Source organism: Meleagris gallopavo, chromosome 1, assembly GCF_905368555.1.
Source record: "Meleagris gallopavo chromosome 1, MGAL_WU_HG_1.1, whole genome shotgun sequence".
NCBI lineage: Eukaryota > Metazoa > Chordata > Aves > Galliformes > Phasianidae > Meleagris > Meleagris gallopavo.
The window spans coordinates 44,514,593-44,535,217 of record NC_139404.1 but is presented as its reverse complement, the minus strand read 5'-3'; the positions used below and the strand labels follow the sequence as shown (position 1 = coordinate 44,535,217).

General features: G+C 43.9%; 1 protein-coding gene across 2 annotated transcripts in view; it reads right to left on the bottom strand.

Annotated features, from left to right (window-relative positions):
• Positions 1 to 54: 54 nt before the first annotated feature.
• Positions 55 to 20,625, bottom strand: part of PLXNC1 (plexin C1) — a 70,392-nt gene continuing 49,821 nt past the window's right edge. For both annotated transcript variants that reach the window (XM_085223106.1, XM_010711920.4), the window contains 10 exons: positions 15,738 to 15,915; positions 15,057 to 15,160; positions 11,159 to 11,213; positions 10,289 to 10,320; positions 10,093 to 10,200; positions 8,464 to 8,627; positions 7,909 to 8,056; positions 4,525 to 4,665; positions 4,372 to 4,446; positions 55 to 2,992 (listed from right to left, as the gene is read on the bottom strand). In XM_085223106.1, coding sequence (XP_085079232.1) covers positions 2,888 to 2,992; positions 4,372 to 4,446; positions 4,525 to 4,665; positions 7,909 to 8,056; positions 8,464 to 8,627; positions 10,093 to 10,200; positions 10,289 to 10,320; positions 11,159 to 11,213; positions 15,057 to 15,160; positions 15,738 to 15,915 — 1,110 coding nt within the window. In that variant the 3' untranslated portion in view covers positions 55 to 2,887. The remainder of the gene's footprint in view (positions 2,993 to 4,371; positions 4,447 to 4,524; positions 4,666 to 7,908; positions 8,057 to 8,463; positions 8,628 to 10,092; positions 10,201 to 10,288; positions 10,321 to 11,158; positions 11,214 to 15,056; positions 15,161 to 15,737; positions 15,916 to 20,625) is intronic.

Below are 20,625 nucleotides of genomic sequence, written 5' to 3'. Positions count from 1 at the left end.
CCGGGCACCGCTACAAAACTGTTTGCTCTCTTAATCATTTTAAGATACACAAAGTAATCTAACCAGTCTTCAAATGCACTTTATTTGAGATAAACCCATACAAACACCAACATGTATTTGTCGTTTGCACTTTTTTCAAACCATTCATTTTAAACAACAGGTTAACTTCTGTACAACAGGAATTACTTTACACATTAGTAGCATTTGACTTTAAATGACTGCAAAATAATGCTCTGTAAGCTAGTGTTAGAAAATAAGCTGTTTGCAATAGCTGCTCGCCTGTAAACATGTGGAAATCAGTTCAAGAGAGGTTTGCTTTCATTTTAGAGAATGCGACTGCACTTGTTGGATTGCCAGAAGGCAGCTTTAGTCATACCTTGTTTTGTCCGAGTAACAGCAGAGTGTGAGGGTGGGAGTTGTGCCAATGTTTTATGAGGTCCCAAACCTACCACAAGAGCTACAATCACTTCATTATACTTCACGTCACTTTGTGAGATCCACTTCATGGTTTACAACGTCCCAGCATGACTTTAAATGGGCTACAACAGAGTGAAGCTGGTTAGGAGGCTCCGATACAAGGCAAGAATCCTATTCCAGGCCGTAGGTAAAGCTACAGGGCCTGCTTCAACACATCATTAATCTCTAGAAATCATTAACGCTATTGCAGCAAACAAGCAGTAGTACAAATACAGAATAGGACTGGTTTCAGTTTTCTCATCATATAAACACACAGAGTGAGGTTCACAGGATCAGACCCACGCAAACAGATTCTATTTTACAGCTTTCCAAGCAGAAGTTGTGAGTTGTGCTTCTGCCTGTACAGAAGGTCACTGTTGAACAAAACGAGCGCGTTTCCTTCTAATGCACTTCCAGCCAACAACCGAAATGGAGCTCAACTCGTGAGACATCTGTCTGAGTGCAGTGAGCAAACTGCTGATGCCTGTCCTTCAGTGGTAGTTACTGTGCTTTATAATTGATTAGTTTGACGCTGCTTAAAAAGGTCAGGTTAAGAATATTAAAAATCACAGCCCTTAAGTACAGCTGATCTGCCTTTATGTGCTACTCAAGCCACAGTCCACTCCTTTAGGACAGAGGGCAAGATAGGTTAGAATTGGTTCGGCTCTTTTCCATTAAATGAAACTTATCATGCCTGGCAGAGGAGAGAACTGCTAAAGCACTGCAACGTTGTAGTGCAGCTTCCTGAACAAAGCCATACATTCCATCAAGTATAAAGTGTAAACTTAATAGCAAGTATAAGACTTGAATTAAAACAAAGCCATCACAGTACGGACTGGCAGCTCCCCTCTCTGATCTGCAAGAGGAACAAGTTGTGCAATCATACGGCAGGGAGAGGGCAGACCAGTAGGCAACGTGTTTTGTTTTGTTTTTCCCATGGTAGCAGACACCCTTCCTTCTGCCCACGTGTGGCTGTTTGCCCCCCTGCTGCTGGCCGGCCATGCACAGCCAGCCTGGCCAGTTCTGCTCTGCTGGTGTGCTGTGACCTCTGGGCATCACCAAGGCAGTGCTGCACGGGAACACCAGTTTGGAGCGCTCAGCTGCCTGGGAGCCATGTGCCACATCTCCGCCTCATCCCAAGCCCCAGAAGATGCTGCCTACTCTAAGTGTGAACCAGTTGTACCAAGGCAGAGGACAGCGTGTGGCTGCCCAGTGGTGGGGCCCTCAGGAGCCTCGAGGCAATGCTTCTTGGGCCGTCTCCCACGTTGTAGAGGAGATGCCGCTGATCAAAGCCCTGCCTGAAACCTGGGTGCTGGCTGAAGCTTTAGTATGTGCCATTATAGCAGAGCCCATGGTGACCAAACCTTGCAGCTCACATGGAAGTGCAGCTGTGTGGCAGCAGAGCGGCACCACAGTTCTTCCATTGGGTGTCAGCCACAAAAGCAATGCTGCTTCCTCACAAGTCTTTGAAAACATCCACGCCTCAAAAACCACCCCAGCAGGATGAGGGCAGGCTGCCCAAGCCCCAGCTAACCTTCTTTTGACAAAACCTTTCTTTGGACAACCTGGAAAAATACAAAGAGATGCTGGCGTTGGGTTTGTGAGCCACCTGCACACAGGCGGTGAGGCTGACAGAGCTGGCAGAGAGGGGCTGTGCTCTGAGCGCAGCCATCACAGCTGCCTGTTCTGAGGCAGCGTGGTCACAGAGGTTACACCTGCGAAGCTGCTCACAGGGGTTTCACAGCTTGCGTAAGGACGGAGAGGCAGAAATGTAAACACAGACTGATGCCAGTGCAGGTCCCTTCTCCAAAGCCCTGATCAGTGGTTGGCTCCCTCTGCAAAGCCATTTCTAAACTCCTGCCATGTGGCATTTGCGCTTCAAAGCTCAGCCCCACCCCCTTGCAAAGCAAGCTTCTTCCAAGTGTCACTGGGTGCTGGTTTTCATTGCAACAGGAGCCAGCCTACGTTTGTCTGGAAGGAAGGAGCCTGCAGCTGGCCAGCGTGCTGACCCAACAGCCTGTCTGCGGCTGTGGGAAGGGTGTGGCAAACCATCAGCTTTCTCTTTTCAAAACAGAGCAAAGCAACGTAAAGGTTCACATGGGCAACTCCAAGCTTGCAGCGTGCAGATCCTACAAGCTGCTTTTCAGTCTGTGGGAAGCTTACAGAGGCAGCAGCTTTGAACCAAAAAGGTACCTGGGTTCAAGTACCTAAAACCTCTGGGCTGCCAGTGCCAGCCTCAGCTGCACCGTCACATCGGCATGTCCAATATCCAGCCCTGTGCACCCTTTGTTCCCAAACTCGGGTATGGAATGGTCAGAGTGAAGCAGTGTTCAAGTGGCTCGAGCCCTGTACAGAGTCATTCAGAACTGCCTGGGGAGCAGCAGCGCTTATTTCAAGTTCCCCGCAGTGATGCTGTGAGGCAGTGCTTTGCTCAAACCCATTTGCATTTCTTCTTTTCATCAAATAAGGCTTTTACTTGCTGGAGCTGTTTCTGGACATCTTCAAACCCCCGTTCTCGCTCGAGTTTGCTGACAATCTGTTAACAATTAGCAAAAAAGAGAATCATTTTGTTAGTGTTTCTTTGATTCGCTGCTCTTTAAAGCCTACTTGTCTGCATTCCAGCAGCCACTGGCAGAAGAACTCATCTGAATGCCCGTCTGTATGTAAACATTCTCTTCTGACTTCAGCACTTCATTTTGGTAGCTTTCCTTTCAAGTCATTATAATTACAGCAATTGCAACACTTCTACACAAGAACGACAGAGCCGAGCTAAGAAGCAGATGAATCCCCTCCACGTTCAGCTGTTGGAGTGCGTGGGGCAGTTTTACTCCAGTGCAGATCTGCACTCAAACTTTATTTCTCCTCTTCCTATGAGCTGAGGGCAAGGAGCTGCCACCCCACAGCTCTCCTTTGGCACCCAGCAGGCAATGGGAAGCAGCCCTGAGCACTGCTGTGTCAGAGAATGCACCGCTACAAAGGGGCCAAGAGCAATGGCAGAGGTGTAGCTGTTCCTCCTGCCCTCCCCCCCCTCCCTCAGTGCCTGGGGGAAGCACAGGGAGAGTGTCCTAAGGGTGGGGTTAAGTGTAGTGAGGTTTTATGCCTTCAAAAGAGCAAAAATTGGCATTAAGATTGGAATGTATCTTGAACTCTTCTGTGTCAGCAATTCTAATAAGCTTCATAAACTGTCCTGCTTTTCCAATTATCATGTCAAGCTTTTTAGAAGTTTGATGCCAAAGCCAGATAACTCAAGATGCTGGAGACCAGAAACAGGAGCCACCAGGTGCCTGGCAGCTGGGCACTGCAGCCAGGCAGCCACTGTGCTGCTGAGAGGCCCTGGGACTGCACTTCCGATGCCTCTGCAGCCTCTCATGAACAGCCGAGCAAACTGAAACGAGAATCCCTCTGGGGCAAAGTGAGGGCAGGGAGCTCCTCACAGGGTGGCCTGGAGGCAGCCAGTGGCAAAATGAATCCAGGTGAAAAAGGTTCTTTGTTAGTAATAGCACCATAGCTTCTTTTCCTTAAGAGAAAGGCTGTTGGAGCAGTGGGCTGTGATGGGAAAAGAGCAGACATGTCTTGCTGCAGGGCTGAGTGCTCTGCTGAGGGGTTCATGCCAACTGTTAAGATCCCTGGTGCTGCAACCTGATCTGTTTTCTCACTCCCCGGAGAAAAGGAGTGCAAGCACAGGAGCTATGGCAGGCAATAAGGGATATTGTGCAAACACTACAACACAAAGCACTGGCTGCTTTCTCTGCAGGGAGAGTTGTGTGGTGCAGTGAAGAAGTGCTAACATCAGGGTGCATCACGCCCTGGGCTGGCAAACCCACATGCAGATGGGACTGCAGCAACACCACCTCGGTGGCATCCAGCAGGGAGAGGCCTGGCCTGGTCAGTGTGCTGGGCCCAGTGAGTGCTTACCTCATCGTAATACTTCACAATGTATCTGTAGATTTCCATCAAGGCCACTTCCTCATTAAATTCATTTTCATGTTTCTAGAACAGAAAAACAGCTCTGGTCAGATAGTTCCGTTTTCTAAAAAAGCAAACGAAGCTCCCACTTCTCAACCGCACCTTAGATTCCTGAGTTAGAAATTCTTCAACCTCTGAAGTGGTCAGGGGAGGCAGATCCCTGATGGCTTTGTAGTACGCCTTCACCTCCTTCTTGTACAGCGGAATGTCCTTAGCGTAGAGAAGTTTGTTTGTTGGTGCTTCCTTAAGAGAAAATATTGGAAGCATTGTCAGTTTTCACAGCACACATTTCCAGAGGTTCCACCTCCACACAGTTAATTGCATCTAATTGTGTCTCTGTGTGACTCACTTCTCTTTGCAGTGGTTCCATGCAAGCAATCAAGGTTACAGAAGAAAGATGAAGACCAGACATTGGTAACAGCTCACTGTGTTTTGTGACAGCTGCCATGTAATTATTTTCAATGGCATCAAGAGTGCTGATTATTTGTCTCTCAGATGTTTTTCTTTCTAATCTTTCCTCTGCCCCTCTCTGGACCTGAACAATTGTCAGAGCTGAAGTATAGGGCTCAACGGAGAGCAGATGCAGCAGAGCTGTAGAAAGTTCACAGAATCTTCTGAGTTGGAAGGGACCTTCAAAGGTCGCCCAGTCCAATTCCCTGCAATGAGCAGGGACACCTATAGCTGATCAGGGTGCTCAGAGCCCCTCCAGCCTGACCTTGGATGTCTCCAGGGATGGGGCATCTACCACCTCTCTGGGCAACCTGTGCCAGTGCTTCATCACCCTCACTGTAAAAGACTTTTTCCTTATATCCAATCTAAACTTTCCCTCTTTTAGTCTGAAATCATTTCCCCTTGTCTTATTATAACAGACTCTGCTAAAGAGTCTGTCCTCTTCTTTCTTGCATCCCCCATTTAGATCCTGAAAGGCCGCTCTCAGGTCTCCCCAGAGCATTCCCTTCTCTAGGTTGAACAGCCCCAACTCTCTCAATCTGTCCTTACAGGGAGGTGTTCCATCCCTTGGATTATTTCTGTGGCCCTCCTTTGGGCACACTCCCACAGGTCCATGTCTCTCCTGTACTGAGGACTCCACAGCTGGATGCAGTACTCCAGGTGACATCTCACCAGCACAGAGAACAGGAGCAGGATCACCTCCCTCACCCTGCTGGCCACATTGCTTTTGATGCAGCCTGGAATACAGTTGCCTTTCTGAGCTGCAAGGGCACATTGCTGCCTCATGTCCAGCTTGTCATCCACCAGTAACTCCAAGCCCTTTCTGGCAGGGCTGTGCTTGACCATTTCATCCCTCAGCTTGTACTGATAGCAAGGACTGCCACCACCCAGGTGCCAGACCTTGCGCTTGGTTTTGTCAAACTTCCTGAGGTGCTCCTGCGCCCACCGCACGAGCTTGTCTAAGTCTCTCTGGATGCCATCCCACCCCTCAGGCCTAGGGATCCTGGCACCCAAGTTCCCCTTGGGCAACATGCCAGAGAACCTGCTAACCCCTGTGCTGGTAGAGGTTCCCTAGAACACTGTTCCATGCCATGCATTCCTCTTGGGACTTTAAGAGTGTGCAGAGCTGATTGCCAGGCAAGCACAGCCAAAAGGACTTTGTTCTTTCCCCAGGACTTCAGCAGCCCAGGTGAGCACTGCTGACCAGTCAGCTTTTGGCTCAGCTGAGGAAATAAGTGCTGGTGTTTGGTAGAAGCCAAAGCCCCATCTGGAAACCATGACTTCAACATGCAAAAGTGGGGGCTGGTAGTTTCCTGTAACCACTCAAATTTAAATTCTGGGGACTAAGTGACATAGCTGTGTGACACCTTGCCTCTCCTGTTTCCACTGTGTGATGAAGCGTTTTCAGCATATTTGTTTAAGTGTCTATAAAGAATGTTTTAAGATGAAAGGCTAAAAATCATGACAGTAAATTTATTTTACTAATATCTAACAATATGTTAATGGCATCACAAATCACCTTCTTTTCACGTGACTAATGGAAGCTGTTGTAGCAACAGGACTTCACAGTGGATGGTAGGTACAGAAACTTAACTGACTGTGCTCATCTCCCTTTTTCCCCACCAAGCAAATGAGGTGATAAGCTTTAGTTCATAACACGCTGCTCCTGAAGCATGAGAAATGAGCACACTACTTGTTATTTAACAAATGAGCAGTTGGTACAGCTCAGCTCACACAAGAAATTACTGAATTTTTCTCTACAAAATTTTAGTCTGAAAAATCTCTGGCTTTCTTTCCTTGGTAGCATGAGCCCGAATAAGTACTGCTAGATTTGCTCCAAAGAAAAGGAATGTATCCTGTATGGAGCTGCTGAATCACGGCCTGAACCTCTGATTGATCACCTGAGGCGAGCAATGAGTCAGCCATGGAAGCACAGGTGAAGGCAATTCACCTGTGCTGCTGGAAGGGGTGGAGCCTGGCTCCACCTCTCCTAGATCCATTTAAGAGCTGATCACCAGAGGGCAAGGATCTCTTCTGGAGATCCACTCCATCAGAGTTTTCTATGTGAGCCCAGGATACAGGTGAATGTACCTGTCATTTCTGTTTTCTGCTTTGGTGTAACAACTACATAGCCAAGCTCTCTATTATATCACAGCATCTGTACATTCATTAATTGTACACGTCCTCAGGAAAAAGGAGTCCTTTCTGGTCCCCAGACTTCTGACATTGTACTAGAGAACTTTTGAAGGCAAGATTTCTAGATTTGTTCCTTTAGTAAATAATTCTGTATATAAAGAGAAAGTGGCTAATACCCGTGAAAGGAACTGTGTTGAATTTTTGCCCTCTTTCAGGTATTCTCACTGATTCCTGTAGCTTACTATGACTGTCTTCTGCACATCAGCAAGCTGCACAGTTTGAAATACTTCTTAAATAACATTAATGCTTTTATGACCTCTACTTAAAAACTTCCTTAAAATTTATACCATTTCCATCTTCTTCCATATATTCTATCCACTGCAGTCTTTTACAAGGGTAGATAACAGCAGGACGAGGGGAAATAGTTTTAAGTTGAAAGAGGGAAGATTTAGGTTGGATACTGGGGAAAGTTCTTTACCAAGAGAGTGGTGAGGTGCTGGAACAGGCTGCCCAGAGAGGTTGTGGAAGCCCCGTCCCTGCAGGTGTTCAAGCCTAAATTGGATGATGCACTGGGCAGCCTGGTCCAGTATTAAATGTGGAGGTTGGTGACCCTGCATGTGCAAGGGTGCTGGAGCTTGATGATCATGCTATGAAGATACGCAGCAGTTAACCATACAAATAACGCTTCACTTGCTGTATCTGTCCACTCCAATGAATTCTTTCAAGTCTTCTAAGATGGAGCAACAAGAAATGGAAGCCTGGCTTAATGACACCACAGCCAATTTTGCCCTCAGCTTCAGTAGATTCAAGACTTCCTTCATCCCCCCAAATAATTAAATAGTTAGAAAAAAAATAATCACTGGTTGAGGAGCTAGCGATAGCCATGCAGGGCGGCATTACCTTCCCCATTGTCTGTTCTGCTAGAGAAAAGGCATCCATGAAGGCTTGTGCGATGACAGACAAACAGCCATCTATATGTGACGTTTTCTTAACATCAAAGACAAACTGGGGATTCTTCAGTATGTTCACCCAGAAGCGCAGAGGAAGACTAGACAGAGAAAGAACAAGCATGCTGAAGATTTAGCTCAGACCACACAACTACTTTATAACAGTACTTTAATTGCACTGTACTCATGGAAGGAAGCATGTTTTTGTGCTGCTTGCTGTTACAAGAGGCATTGGGGAACAGAGGCTACAGAGCAAACACATCCATCGGTCCCCCCTCCACCTACAAATACCACTCTTAATCTCTTTCTGGCTCTGGAGTCAGTGTGCAAACTCCAAAGCCCTGGGAGTTCTGGGGGTTTTATCAGTACCTAATCCACGTCCTCACATTAGGGGGACATGTCTTCAACCTGACCTACCAAAATCTTATCCTTTGGATTATGGATGACCCTCTTTGCAACTACGCTTTTGAAGAGCACATGCACTCCTGTGCCTGTCACACAGATGTACCTGTTGGTTTTCCATATGTGAACCACATCAGGGTCGGTGATTCTTTTGTTTTCGGCCTGGGTATCCAGAAAGTCAAAAAAGTACTTGATGGCAACAGGTGCTTTATTGTTAGGTAAACTCCAAATACTCCGAAAGAGATTTTCGACAACGGAATGAATTGCAACCTGAGAAGCAAGGAAGTGAGGAGTGCTACGGTTACACAAGAGAAAAACAAGATTTGTCATCGCTGAGAGCTGAATGTGTGCAGGCGAACCATGCACAGAAATGACAATGTGTTTGTGGCAAACACCTGGGCCATGGGCTACTGGCAACCGACAGTCAGTAACAAAACTGAAACTACAACCCCACAGTAATGAACCGCTTTCACACATCGCTACTGCTCTGCCAATGGGAAACAAGTGACAAACAGTACGTGAAAGGAATCGCTCGTGGCATTTCCTGAACAAAGTACATCAGCTCTTCAGACACTGTTCACACCTCTGCTGAAAGCATTTGCAACACATGGCTGCAACAAGAGGGAGGTGAGGAACTGAAGTTTAACCAGCTCTTAAGGGCATGAGCCTTCAAGCTGCCATTACAGATAGAATGTGAGCTGCTCTCACCAGTAGCACCTCTCAGCCAAGGCGCTGTGGCTGCTGATTTAATTCTAGGATAGTGGCTTTGGGTGGCATACAAAGATGAAAAACTAAATGCTTGGTATTTCTGATCCGGAAGTGAAGCTGTTTGGCTGACAAAAGCAAGGCCTGGGCTGCTGACGGACCCTGTGACATCTTCACTAATGGCTTACCCCAGCAATTCCTAAGGGCTGATGCTAGTTTCCATGCCTAATGAGAAGTGACCAGACTTCACTCCCACTTCAAGTAGTGTCCCAAATTGCCTCAGATGCTATCAACAGTCTAATTAAATGATGATTGATAGTTTTTTAAATGCAAGAAGGCGATCGTCATCCTCATCCCTTCAGGCCTCTTGTATCTCACAGCTCTCAGCGTGGTGCACTGATTAATATTTTAAGTAATATGCTGCTCAAAGAATTTTATATCCCATCTGAGCACGTCAGAAACAAGATGACATTACTGGAGGGAATAAATGTGGCTTACTCCAAGGGATGTCAACTGTACATATTAAGTAATTATATTACCAATCCCAAGGACCCTGTTTTTAAAAATTCATCTATTTATTTTGGATGCTTCATTTGAGACCCTAAAAAGATTATTTCATTTCATGGGCAGCATTTGCTGAAACTCAGGCACTGGAACATAAGTTGCCTCTGAGCTGGGCAAATAAATTACTGACTGAAAGGGACTGTTCTTGCTCTGTGGAGCTCAGTAGCAAAACTCAATTTCTATAACCCCAATTTAAGAAAAAAAAAAAGTGGCACTTCTTGGGGAGATGGAGTGTGTGAACATGTGAATAAGAGTATTTTAGAACTCTAGCATTAGCAAACCTGAAGTGTGGCTAACTTTACAAATGGTCACAGTCAGTAGTTTGCAGAGTGATTTTTACAGGCTTTTTATTTAGTATTTGATAATGCACAGGAAGCTTGCATAATTTCTGCTTAAATTTCTATCTTCTTCATGCAAAACTTGCCAAGCCTAACACCAGTCCCTAAACGAGACCTTCGCAGCTTACCTTGGTTGACAGTAGCTTTGTCAGATACATTTCTTTCACTTTGAATTTTTGCTTTCCTTTGTGACCCGATCCTTTCATGTCTTTATTTGCTTCAGAGTCTGGTAAAATCTGTCATGATAAGGTTAGAGAGATTACACGGATACAGATACAGTCCAGTACTACATCTACTGCGTAACAGTGCAATGACTGAACTCACCAAATGACAGTGCTCATCAGAGTAGTCCACATCTAAACAACAGAAAGCAAAGAGCAAACAGACATTAATGAAACACACAGCTACCAGCTGTGAATTCTGTGCTGTGATGCATGAGGGTGTTGAGCAGGCAGATCAGTGTCAAACTTTCTTGCCTGCAGGGTGGGGGAAACCTCAATTGCATCAGTTTTGGGTCACATCCTAGTTCCAACTTGTCCCACTAAGACAGTTCTAAGCTGCTGCTGGAGTAAGCTGGCTGCAAATATCAGCCCCTCTGAGAGGAGGGTGATCAGCAGCAGAGGAGGTGACTGCACAATTTCATCTCTGGTAAGAGCCCTTGGTGCAGGCAGGCTGAGGTCAGGTTTGAAAGCAATGACTGTGAATGGGCAACTCTGTTTTTGCTGAGGGAGAAGGCAATGCCACACCATGACTCATTCCCCAGGGGCATGTCTTTTAGCTTCAGATGCCCACTTTGATGGCACGGTGAGTCACAGTCACATGCCACGCGTGCGTTTCTCCCCAAGGGCAGACACACTGGAGCAGGGCACGCTTACTGTGCTGGTGTCATCAGTTTGTCCTATTATCTGGGGTTCCCCGCTTTCCTGTCTGTGAGTTTGTACCTTGAATCACTTCGAAGCCAAGGACTATAAGTCCTGCCTCTCCTTACTTTGCCTTCTTTCTTCCTCCTGAGCCCACTGTACGTGCCAGAGGCCCACAGCCAAGGTAGCATGGCTCTTCATCTGGCTCGGTTCTGCTGAAGTGCCAATTTTTCTGAGCTGCTATTGACTGAGACACAACCTGTCATAGCTCAGCTCTCTGCATCCCCAGCCCATTCTCTACAAACGATCAAATAGATTGCAGTTCGTTTCTTACCTGATCGGGTATTTGTCATCTTTTTCAAGATTTTTATGGTTGCTCCATTTGCAATCTGAAAGCAAATCAAACACGTCTTGCTGAAATAGGTCACACTGAGGGTCTAGCCCAGAGCTATTTTCAAACTTCATTCCCAAAGCCACCAACTTATTTTGACCTTATGTTCCATGGGGCATAAATGCATATCTAGTTACTTTGTGATTTCTAGGAAAGATCTTCCTTCTCCTTGCCTGAATTTATAGTGCTGCCAGGACAGTGAGTGTTATCAAAGAAAGGCCTGGTCTTCACAATGATCATTTAGTTTCAACCCCCCCCTTCTACGTGCAGGGTTGCCAACATCCAGACCAGGCTGCCCAGAGCCACATCCAGCCTGACCTTGAATGCCTCCAGGGATGGGGCATCCACAACCTCCTTGGGAAACCATCCACAACCTTCCTTGTGTTATCTTTGAATGAAAGTGCAACTCATGCCTTTATTGTCAAAGAACAAGTCCAAAATGGCTCACACTGAAAACTATACCACTGCTCTGCTGTCAAACGCTGGGTTTTGCCAAGTGCCAGTTTACTTCTCTCTATAATTACAAAAACAACTGGCCAGTTCTAAGAAGGAATCTCTGCCAAAATATTTCAAGTGTTTTTTAAACCTTGGCAGACAGCCTAGTGTGAGAAACCAGTTGAAACATTAAGATACTCTATCAAAAGCTGTGTCTTGCACAAAAGAATTACGCACTTACACTTGCTCCCAGAAAGTAAATATAATCTATTCTATAAGCTTTATTTTTTTTGCAGTGTTTCCACTTATCATACTGTGTTTCAGAACTCTTCAGATAACACAAAGCAGTTTAAAATCTGGCCCAAGTGGGAATCCGCTCTAAGGCTCTCTCTTGACATGACAAACGTCCAGAGAGAACAGGAATCCTACTTCTCGTCCCTGAAGACAGGCAAACAGTCCCTGAGCAGCGTGGGCCACGTGCTGCTGGCAGTCCCTCCCTAAGGAGCGGAAGAGCAGCCCAACGCTGGGGTGGAAGCTTCTGCACTGGAGGAGAAGGGGGGCTCAGGAGAGAACTCTGCTTTCTGCCAGGAGTGGAGGTGCTGCTGCAGCATGACCAGGATCCGAGCCCCTGCTTTGGCTTTTACTTCTGGGGCGAGAGCCGCTTTTAGCACTGAATGGAACATGCATCCCCTTCTTTATTATTTCTGCAGTGGTCATACTTACAATTTCTTTTACTCTGGTCTGTAAAAAAAACCTCGCAGTATAAACCCTTATTTTGGGGTTCAACTGCCTAACTTTTTGTGGTGGGTTGCTCTGAACTTCGTTACTGAGCTGGGTGCCTCACTGAGGGAACAAAGAAGGGCAATCTGCACAGATCCATACAACATGGTGTAAAGCAGCTCTGCAAAACGGAAGATGCAGTATGGCTCTGTGCCTCCGCCTTGCTCTCCAGGCCTCCTCTCCTCCCTGTAATAATTATTTTCAAGGTCTGTGTTGGTTCCTAGAGAGTGTGATGCCACTATAGCCTGATAAACTGATATCCACGACTGGACAGTAGATCTGAAAGTGGCTCTCTAGATGTCTTCTTGTGTGGAAAATAAGACTTCATGATAATCAGCAGCTTTCTTGCCAAGGCCTGTAGTTATTTGCGTGCAAGCAATGCTGTAGACCTCATAAATAATCATATCAGTGTCCATACCAAGAACACAGACTTACAAAAAAAGGAACACATGAGGAAGAAACACACGAAGTTATCTCTCTCTTCAGAAACACTACACCAAAACATGAACACCCCCTACTTCTGCATATTTAAAATTAGAGTAGAAACTGCCTGTTTTTTCGAGAGAGGCTGGTGAGTGGAGGATCTTTACACTCTTTAAGACACCTTCATGCTTGAGTGTCTTAAAAAAGACTCGAAGGTACTTCCCAGTTCCAGATATTTGATTAGTTTGTACTGTTTAAGGATGGTAAGCAAAAAGAAAAGTTCTGGCTTGCCACAAAACTCTAGGTACTGTTGAGGTGGTAAGCTCAGGCAATGTTACTACCCTCACACAGTGCACAGTGCAAAGTTTCCCCTTCTTGCTTTGCTTGCCTTTATGTTCCTTTTTGCATCAGTATACATACAAGAAAATAAACTGGATAAGCTAATTCCTGATATCTGCTACTAAACTGCTGCCTAAAATGCCAGTAAGCTCTGCCTAACATGTCTTCTCAAGGTCAGAAAAAAATGGACTAAAATATCTAACAGATATGCCCAGTGCTATTTTTCCATAGGGCAGCTGCTAAGCTATAATTAGTATAGTTACAGCTTTGTAGAAAAGAACCAAACCTCCCATCTAACTTGCATCTGTCTGAAGAAACCACAGATGAAAACAAGGTCTAGGACAAAGATACCCAGGGATGGCAGTGACCAACTGGAGCAAACTTATTTGCCACGAGGTATGGCACCCATGAGCCACAGCACACCACGAGCTCAAGGAATGTAAAAAGCTGGCATGTAAAGCAAGGCAACACTTGTAATAGCTGCCTGCAGTAAAAAGGGCTGGTACTATCACACTAGGCACAAGTTTAGATACTTCATCAGATGCAAACCTACGACGACCTTTACTGCATAGATACTAACTGCAAAACTGCAGTGTCCTTATTTGTACAAAACCTCTGCTAGAGTGGAGGGAGATCCCACACTGACGTATAGATAAGATTCAAGAGAAGCACAAGAAAATCTCTAAGACACTGGACTGGGACTCAGGATGTCTGGTTCACCTCTGTCTTTCAAGGATGTAAGGAGAGCAACAAACACCTACGGAAAGCTATGAAGTCACTCCAAAGGAGCTTGCTTCAGACCTGAACAGCCTTATGCTCCACCTAGGCTACAATCAGTTCTGCTGGGAGTCCTTGTTCCTGTCTCTGGATGGCACTGTACTGGCAGACAGCAACTTGTTCAGGGTTGGCTCTGGTTTCTGAGAACCACACCGCATTGCATGACACAGACATACACTCATTAGCAAAGCTTATCTAAATAAAGTTGACTGTCATGGCTCTAGCCAGACTTTCAACAATGAGGCATGAAGAAAGCTCACTAAAAGTACTCAGCATACAAACTTCATTCCTAACATCTATCGGTAAGCATCAAAATGTGAGCTACCATATCAGTTCAGGCCAGCCATCTACAGCACACCTTAACTCAGTCTCTTGCCCTCCAGGCTGTCTAGCATCAGTGGCAACTCCTTAACAGGTAATGCTGCTTGCTATGTTTTTGCAATGTGCTACTCCCAAAAGGGTTCTGTCCCTAAATGTGGGCCTCTATTGTTGCAATGATGGAGAGAAGTGCAGCATTAAAAAAGACTGTTTGAAAACTGGTTGCAATTGAAATCGGAGGAGAAAAATTAGGTTATAAGTGGTAACAAAGATGGAAGCAAAAACAGAGAAAAAGGGAAAGAGTTAAGAACAAGGTCTGTAAAGAATCAAAATCAAACTCATCTCAGCAGCCATTTTATTCTGACTCTTGATGAGCTTCCACAAAAGCTCAGATAATGAAAATATGAGGTGGGAAGAGGTTCATAGCTACTTATGATGAGACAAAAAACTCAGCAGCAAAGAATAGAAGAGGCTCAAGGCAGTGATCATAGCTGGAAATCAGATGATCTTTTATCTGAATTGTCTGACTAAAGTAACTGTTTCTCTGCAAGGAGCCCTGCAACAAGCAAAACTCTGAAAAGCAGTAGAAAATGTGACTCACTGGCAAGAACACTGTGGGTCACATTTCTTTCCTTCTGTTGGTGATGCTCAGCTGTGCCTCCAAGATTTTAATCAATCGAGATTATTTCTGTGCTGACAGCATTTAGAACTGGGGGGAAAACTGCTTCTCAATTCACTGCTATTTATTATTCATGGTTTTCCTGCTTACCTTGTAATGAGCAATGGTATTTAGCTTCCTTATCCCATCCTCAATCATCTCAGAGGAACCATCAATATCTAACAGTTCTCTTTGCTGCTCCTCAGACACAAGTTCTGCAGTATGACAGCAACAGAAAACAGTTACATCTCAACCACATTCTCACTGTACAGATGGTTGTAAAGAAAAACACCGCCTAATTATTTTTGTACAAGTGGCTCCCAACTAAGCTCTGCTTCTCTCTGTCCCTCTGCAAGTTCACATGGAAGTGGTTTTGCAATCCCACACTACAGATTATTCTTATGGAGAGACAGTCAGGACGGCTTCCATTCACGGAAGCTATTTTGTGTTGGTCAAGACAGAATTTTAGAGGTGCTACCACCTGCTATTCTTTTGCACAAGTGTGCCCTGGTGTTACGGCTATGTTAGGACTAGAAGACACAAAGGGTAGCATGTTTACTGTTAAGGCATACTGAAGTTTCTGCAGAAGTGAAGCAAATGCAGTTCTGCTGTTCTAACTTGTACTATAAATCATGTAGTGTTTCCCTAGAAATACCTTGTAATAAATAATGTTCTTCCTAGAAGTTAAATAATATATATATATCACAGCCTAATGTAGGAATTCCTAGAATGAAAACTCCACCGACAGATCAGTGAACTTTATGAGAATAGAACACAGTGACATGCTCTTACCAAGACCAATTTCATTCAGCTGAAGACCGTAGGGAAAGCCGTTCTTATTAAGGAAAGCTTGAAGGCTCTTCTCCTTGGTTTGGCCTATGGTGTCACAGTCCAGCACATTAACTTGAATAGTTTGACAGGCATCTCCACTCTCATTTTCGGGGATTTTTTCAAAGATAACATTCACAGTCTGGGGGAAGAAACACAAGTCATTCTGACTTAAAGGGAGTATCTGGCATGGAAAACCTACAGCAATCTCCCGACAGAAAACCGGACACGTTTTCAGCATATTCATTATTAAAGCTATTTTGAATAAGGATTATTAGAACAAATTAAACAATGAAGCATTTACAACTCCTTATGTCAGAAGAATCAAAGATACACAGCTATGTATTTCCAAAAGTGCCTTTTCGTATTCTGCTTTTGTGCAAATCTTTTAAAGTGAATTACAACAAGAGGCCAGGAAAAATTACAATACATGTTCTGAAAAAAAACTAACAGCAACAAAAACAAACAGACCTCAAAACAGTTCTTGCCTTTAAAATGAATGTCTTAAAAGCAAAAACTGTAAGTGACTAGAGATCTGATAAGGTTGCCAAGTAAGTCGTCATGGTAAACATGATTGATTTTGAGCAGATAGGAAGCAATGTTAAAATAATATTTACACCAGCAGATTATGCCGAGTAGCCATATCATACAAAATAAATAAATAAATAAATACACCTCCCTTGGAGACATCAGTGTCTGTCTACACACAGCCACATCCCCAGAGGCAGGGCTGTCATGGTCAGCTGCAGAAGCAGTGGAAGGGAAACACACTGCAGGAGTCAGAACCCAAAGTTCTGATCCAGATCTGCACAGAGAATAGCGTAATTTAACCTACGCTATGTTACTCCATGTCAAACAACTCAACAGATCCTATGGGTGTAGCACCTCTGCCCTTCAGTTCATAGGGACTCTTAGCTGGAAAAAAAAACAACTTGTCTGCTAGACTGCACACAAGTCAGGTCAATGAGACTGGGTGAACATCTCTGGTATTTTTTCAGCCAGGTTCTATTTCTGGGCAGGTCAGGTCAGACAAATCAGCTGCTTCCAAAAAGAAGGGGAAAAATGGATGACGACGGGACAGCTACTGCATGGTGATGAGAGCAATCCCTCCTAGTGCCACAGCTTACTGCCCACAGAGACATCACTGTTCAGCTGCATGCACGCAGATGTTGTGCTGGTGATGTCTCCAGACAGAATTACAGCAAGCGCTCTAGGTGCCTGCAAAGGAGAGAGAGAGAGAGAGAAAAAAAAAAAAAAAAAAAAAAAAAAAAAAAAAAAAAAAATCGACGTACTTGAATCATTCTGGCTGTTGGACACCTCTGATATAATGACTATCTTGTGACTGAAATGTGGGGACTGCACGTACAACTCAATAAAGGAGTGATCGTTAAAAGAGGAAGCAACTATAAATGTTTATTTTTTTCCTGCTGTCATGTGAAGGAAAGAACTTCTGTCCAGGTTGCTGCAGGAACATGCTTTTATCTCTTCTGAGAAAAATGAATAGTTATTAATAGCTCTTAAGTGCTCTTTTCTGCTCTGCTACCCAGCAAATGTAGAAATTACCAGACGCTGCTGGTGTAAGAAGTAGTCCAATAAGACACTAATTAATTTCACTGTTTCTATAGAAGCAAAAGAATTATTAAAACAGGGTCGTGCAGCTGTGAAGATCAGGATTTAATGAAGGCTAGGACATAACTAGAGTATCTGAGAATAACTTCATCATCAGGACATGGAGAGGTTTAATTGTCCATTGAGGAAAATGAGTCCACTACAAGGACAGATAGAACAGAAGAGGAAGAGATGTGGGAACAGTGCCTGCAGAAGGACAAACAGACTATATGCCATGCCTCAGGTTGGGATTTCATGCAGAAAATTAGTAAAAAATACACTGGCACAAGAATGAGGGAGTCATGCTTGGTCAGGCCCACAGACCAACTGAACAGACAGCAGTACTGTCCTTGACTTTGACTTCACTGAGGTCATGATCTTGTGGGATAAAACAGTAGACAGAGATTAACTGCATTTTGAGTTTAGAGATCTCTCCTCTACATTTGAATCAAAGTCTTTGTCAATCTGATCTTTCAGGAGTAGCTGCTCACTCTTCAACCGATGCCCATTTGTCCTTACATTCTTGGAAATGCTCCTTCCTTTAATTGAATCTTGCTCCTACACTGCATTTTTTTTTTTTTTTTTTCCCTTTTGGACTGTCAAGAGAAGCAGTCTTTTACTCTTCTGCTATTCCTTTTCAGCACAGATTGCTCATAAGTGTGCAGCCTCTTCACTCAGTAGTACGAGTGTCCTCCTAGGCCTGCTCAACTCATTGTAAGGTGACAGGACTGTAAAAAGAGAAAGGTAGCTCCTTATGTAGGTGGAATATAAGTCATTTACAGATTCCTTAATTTGAAGTTTCGATTCTGTAAGGAAAATGACACCTTGTGACTCAAAGAAATATTTGAACACAAAGTCTCTAACCAGGGGAGCCAGACAGTTTTACCGATACGATTTCCTGCAGAAGTTAATCTTAAGAGATGAAGCAATTGATGAGGAGCTAGAAAGCCAATTATGATTATGTCTTCTCCCTGCAGCTGAAGTTTTCACAAATAACATTCAACCTGTCTGACAGCACAATCCCCATCTTTAGAAACCATTAATCAGAAGCTGACAGTCACAGTCACTGCATTTAGACACAAAGCATAGAACTGGAAAAAGAATCAGAAAGGACTGTAAAATTAAGGAAGCCTTTTATGATGAACCATCAGGGTCAGAAAACACCGAGAAAAATCACAGGAGGACACATGGACATTGTGAGGAAATATTACTAGGCCTTTTTCCAAGACTTTGGAAAGGAAACAAACAAACAAAAAAAACAGCACAAGTTAACTTAGGGTAGGATTCAGGAGAAAATTACAGGACATTCAGTGCAACTCAGTAGTATGTAGAGCTGGGATTTTGTGCACTAAAAATTAGTGGTTAGAAACATAAAGTCACAGCGCTCTTCAGCAAAGGCTTAACACACATTGCAAGAATTGTTAGGGCTATTTAAGGAGAAGGCAGCAAGCATCTGGAACTTCTTGTTTGGAAACTAGCTTAGAGCCTAGCTAGACAGAAAAAATAAATAAATTAAAAAAACATTTTTTTTTTTCACTCATGCACTGACAGTAACAATGACATTTGAGGACAATGTTTACAGACACCTTTTCAGATAAGTCGTTTTCCTGAAAATGAATCTCAAACAATGAATTATTCAGTAAAGCTATTAATATCTATAACAGATAATAAGTGAGATGTGATTTAATAAAGAAATGCCGTGATACCATTTCTTTTATTAGATGTAAAGAAAATTCATCCAGGAAATTCAAGGGCTCTTATTCATTACCCTGTTCTGTATTCAGCTTTGCATCTGAAAAATGTATATGGCCTTCTATGAGACAGACTAAAAAAGCAAGAAAACCTTTCAAGCAGTAAAAGAGAACAGTAAAGTAAAGTAAAGGAGACAACACCAAGATGTGCAAACAGTGATACTACCTTAAATCTATTCCCTTATCTTCCAGACCTTAAAATACTAGAAACAGGAAAAAAGCAGAGTGATCACAAGATCCTCCTGAAGCAGACAGAACAGTTGTTTGTCATGAGCTATAGTAAAGCCAAGAAATTGGCATAGAAAACGGTACATGAGACAATACCTGTGTTGGTGTTACTGTGTCCCTTTCTGCTGATAAAAATCTCCAGACATCACACACTTGTAACAGTTTTCTATTTCTCACAAACATGACCAGTAATACCACATCCATTGCATCTTAGTAGGAAATCAGTTCTGTCTCTGTTTTACTCCCTTGCATCCCTCCTATCTTTTTAACACCCCTCTTTTAACTAGTAAAGAAGTTCAACACTTTAACAACTTCCTACCACCACACAGCTTTGCTTCAACAAAAAACTGTTAGCTGAATTAAATCATTTTTTCTCATCTAAAAATGCAAACTTACTTATTTCAGCAAAGAGAATTCAACAGTCTAAATCCCTTCTGAAAATTCAAGATAAGTTTGTAGCTCTTAAGTGCCCACACATCAATTCTACCACATGATCAGATCCTCTCTTGATTTTCCACAGGAGAGATCCCACCAAGAATTTCTCCCAGGTCAGGCCCACATTGTGTAGCTTTTCTATTTAAAACAAATCACTTCAGTCAAATGGTAACACTCAGCTGGGCACAGTTTTTTTTCATCAGTCACTGAGCAAATTATCTACCGAGAGCTGCAGCTGCTTGCCTTGCCTGTGAGAAAGCAGGCTTGCTTCCTCTGCTTCTGAAAGGCTCTGTGACGCATCCACATCTCTTTCAAGGCAGTTTTATTTCTCAGTACTCAAATACAAGCACAGCATGAAACCCACATGGCTTCTCAGCTTGCACTGGACCACTGCTTTTAAAAGCATCCTTCTTTCAATCCCTCTGCTTGAATATTGACTTCAGAAGCTCATTCCCATTCAATATCTGGCCCTTTCCAGCAGAGAGCGGTAACTGTAGGGGGTCAGCTGGTCCCAAGATCTGTGACCTTTTTAAAAAATGCACACAGCTTAGCCAAGGGACGGCTCTAATGTAATTCAAAACCAACACAATTCTTCATTCTTTTTTTTCTTTTTTTTTTTCCTATTACAAATGGCCTGATTTTTAGAAAATCTCTCCTGCCCTTCTTTCTGCATGCCCAGAACTTCTTCCTTCTCGTGCCCACGGACCAATCTGCTACCTATGGAGCTTCTTCTGATTTTCGGTTTGGCTGTATCCTGCTTTTATTGGTTTGGAATGGAAGTCTTGCTCCTGAATTAAGGATATGCATGTAGATTGCTTACACTTGTTTGT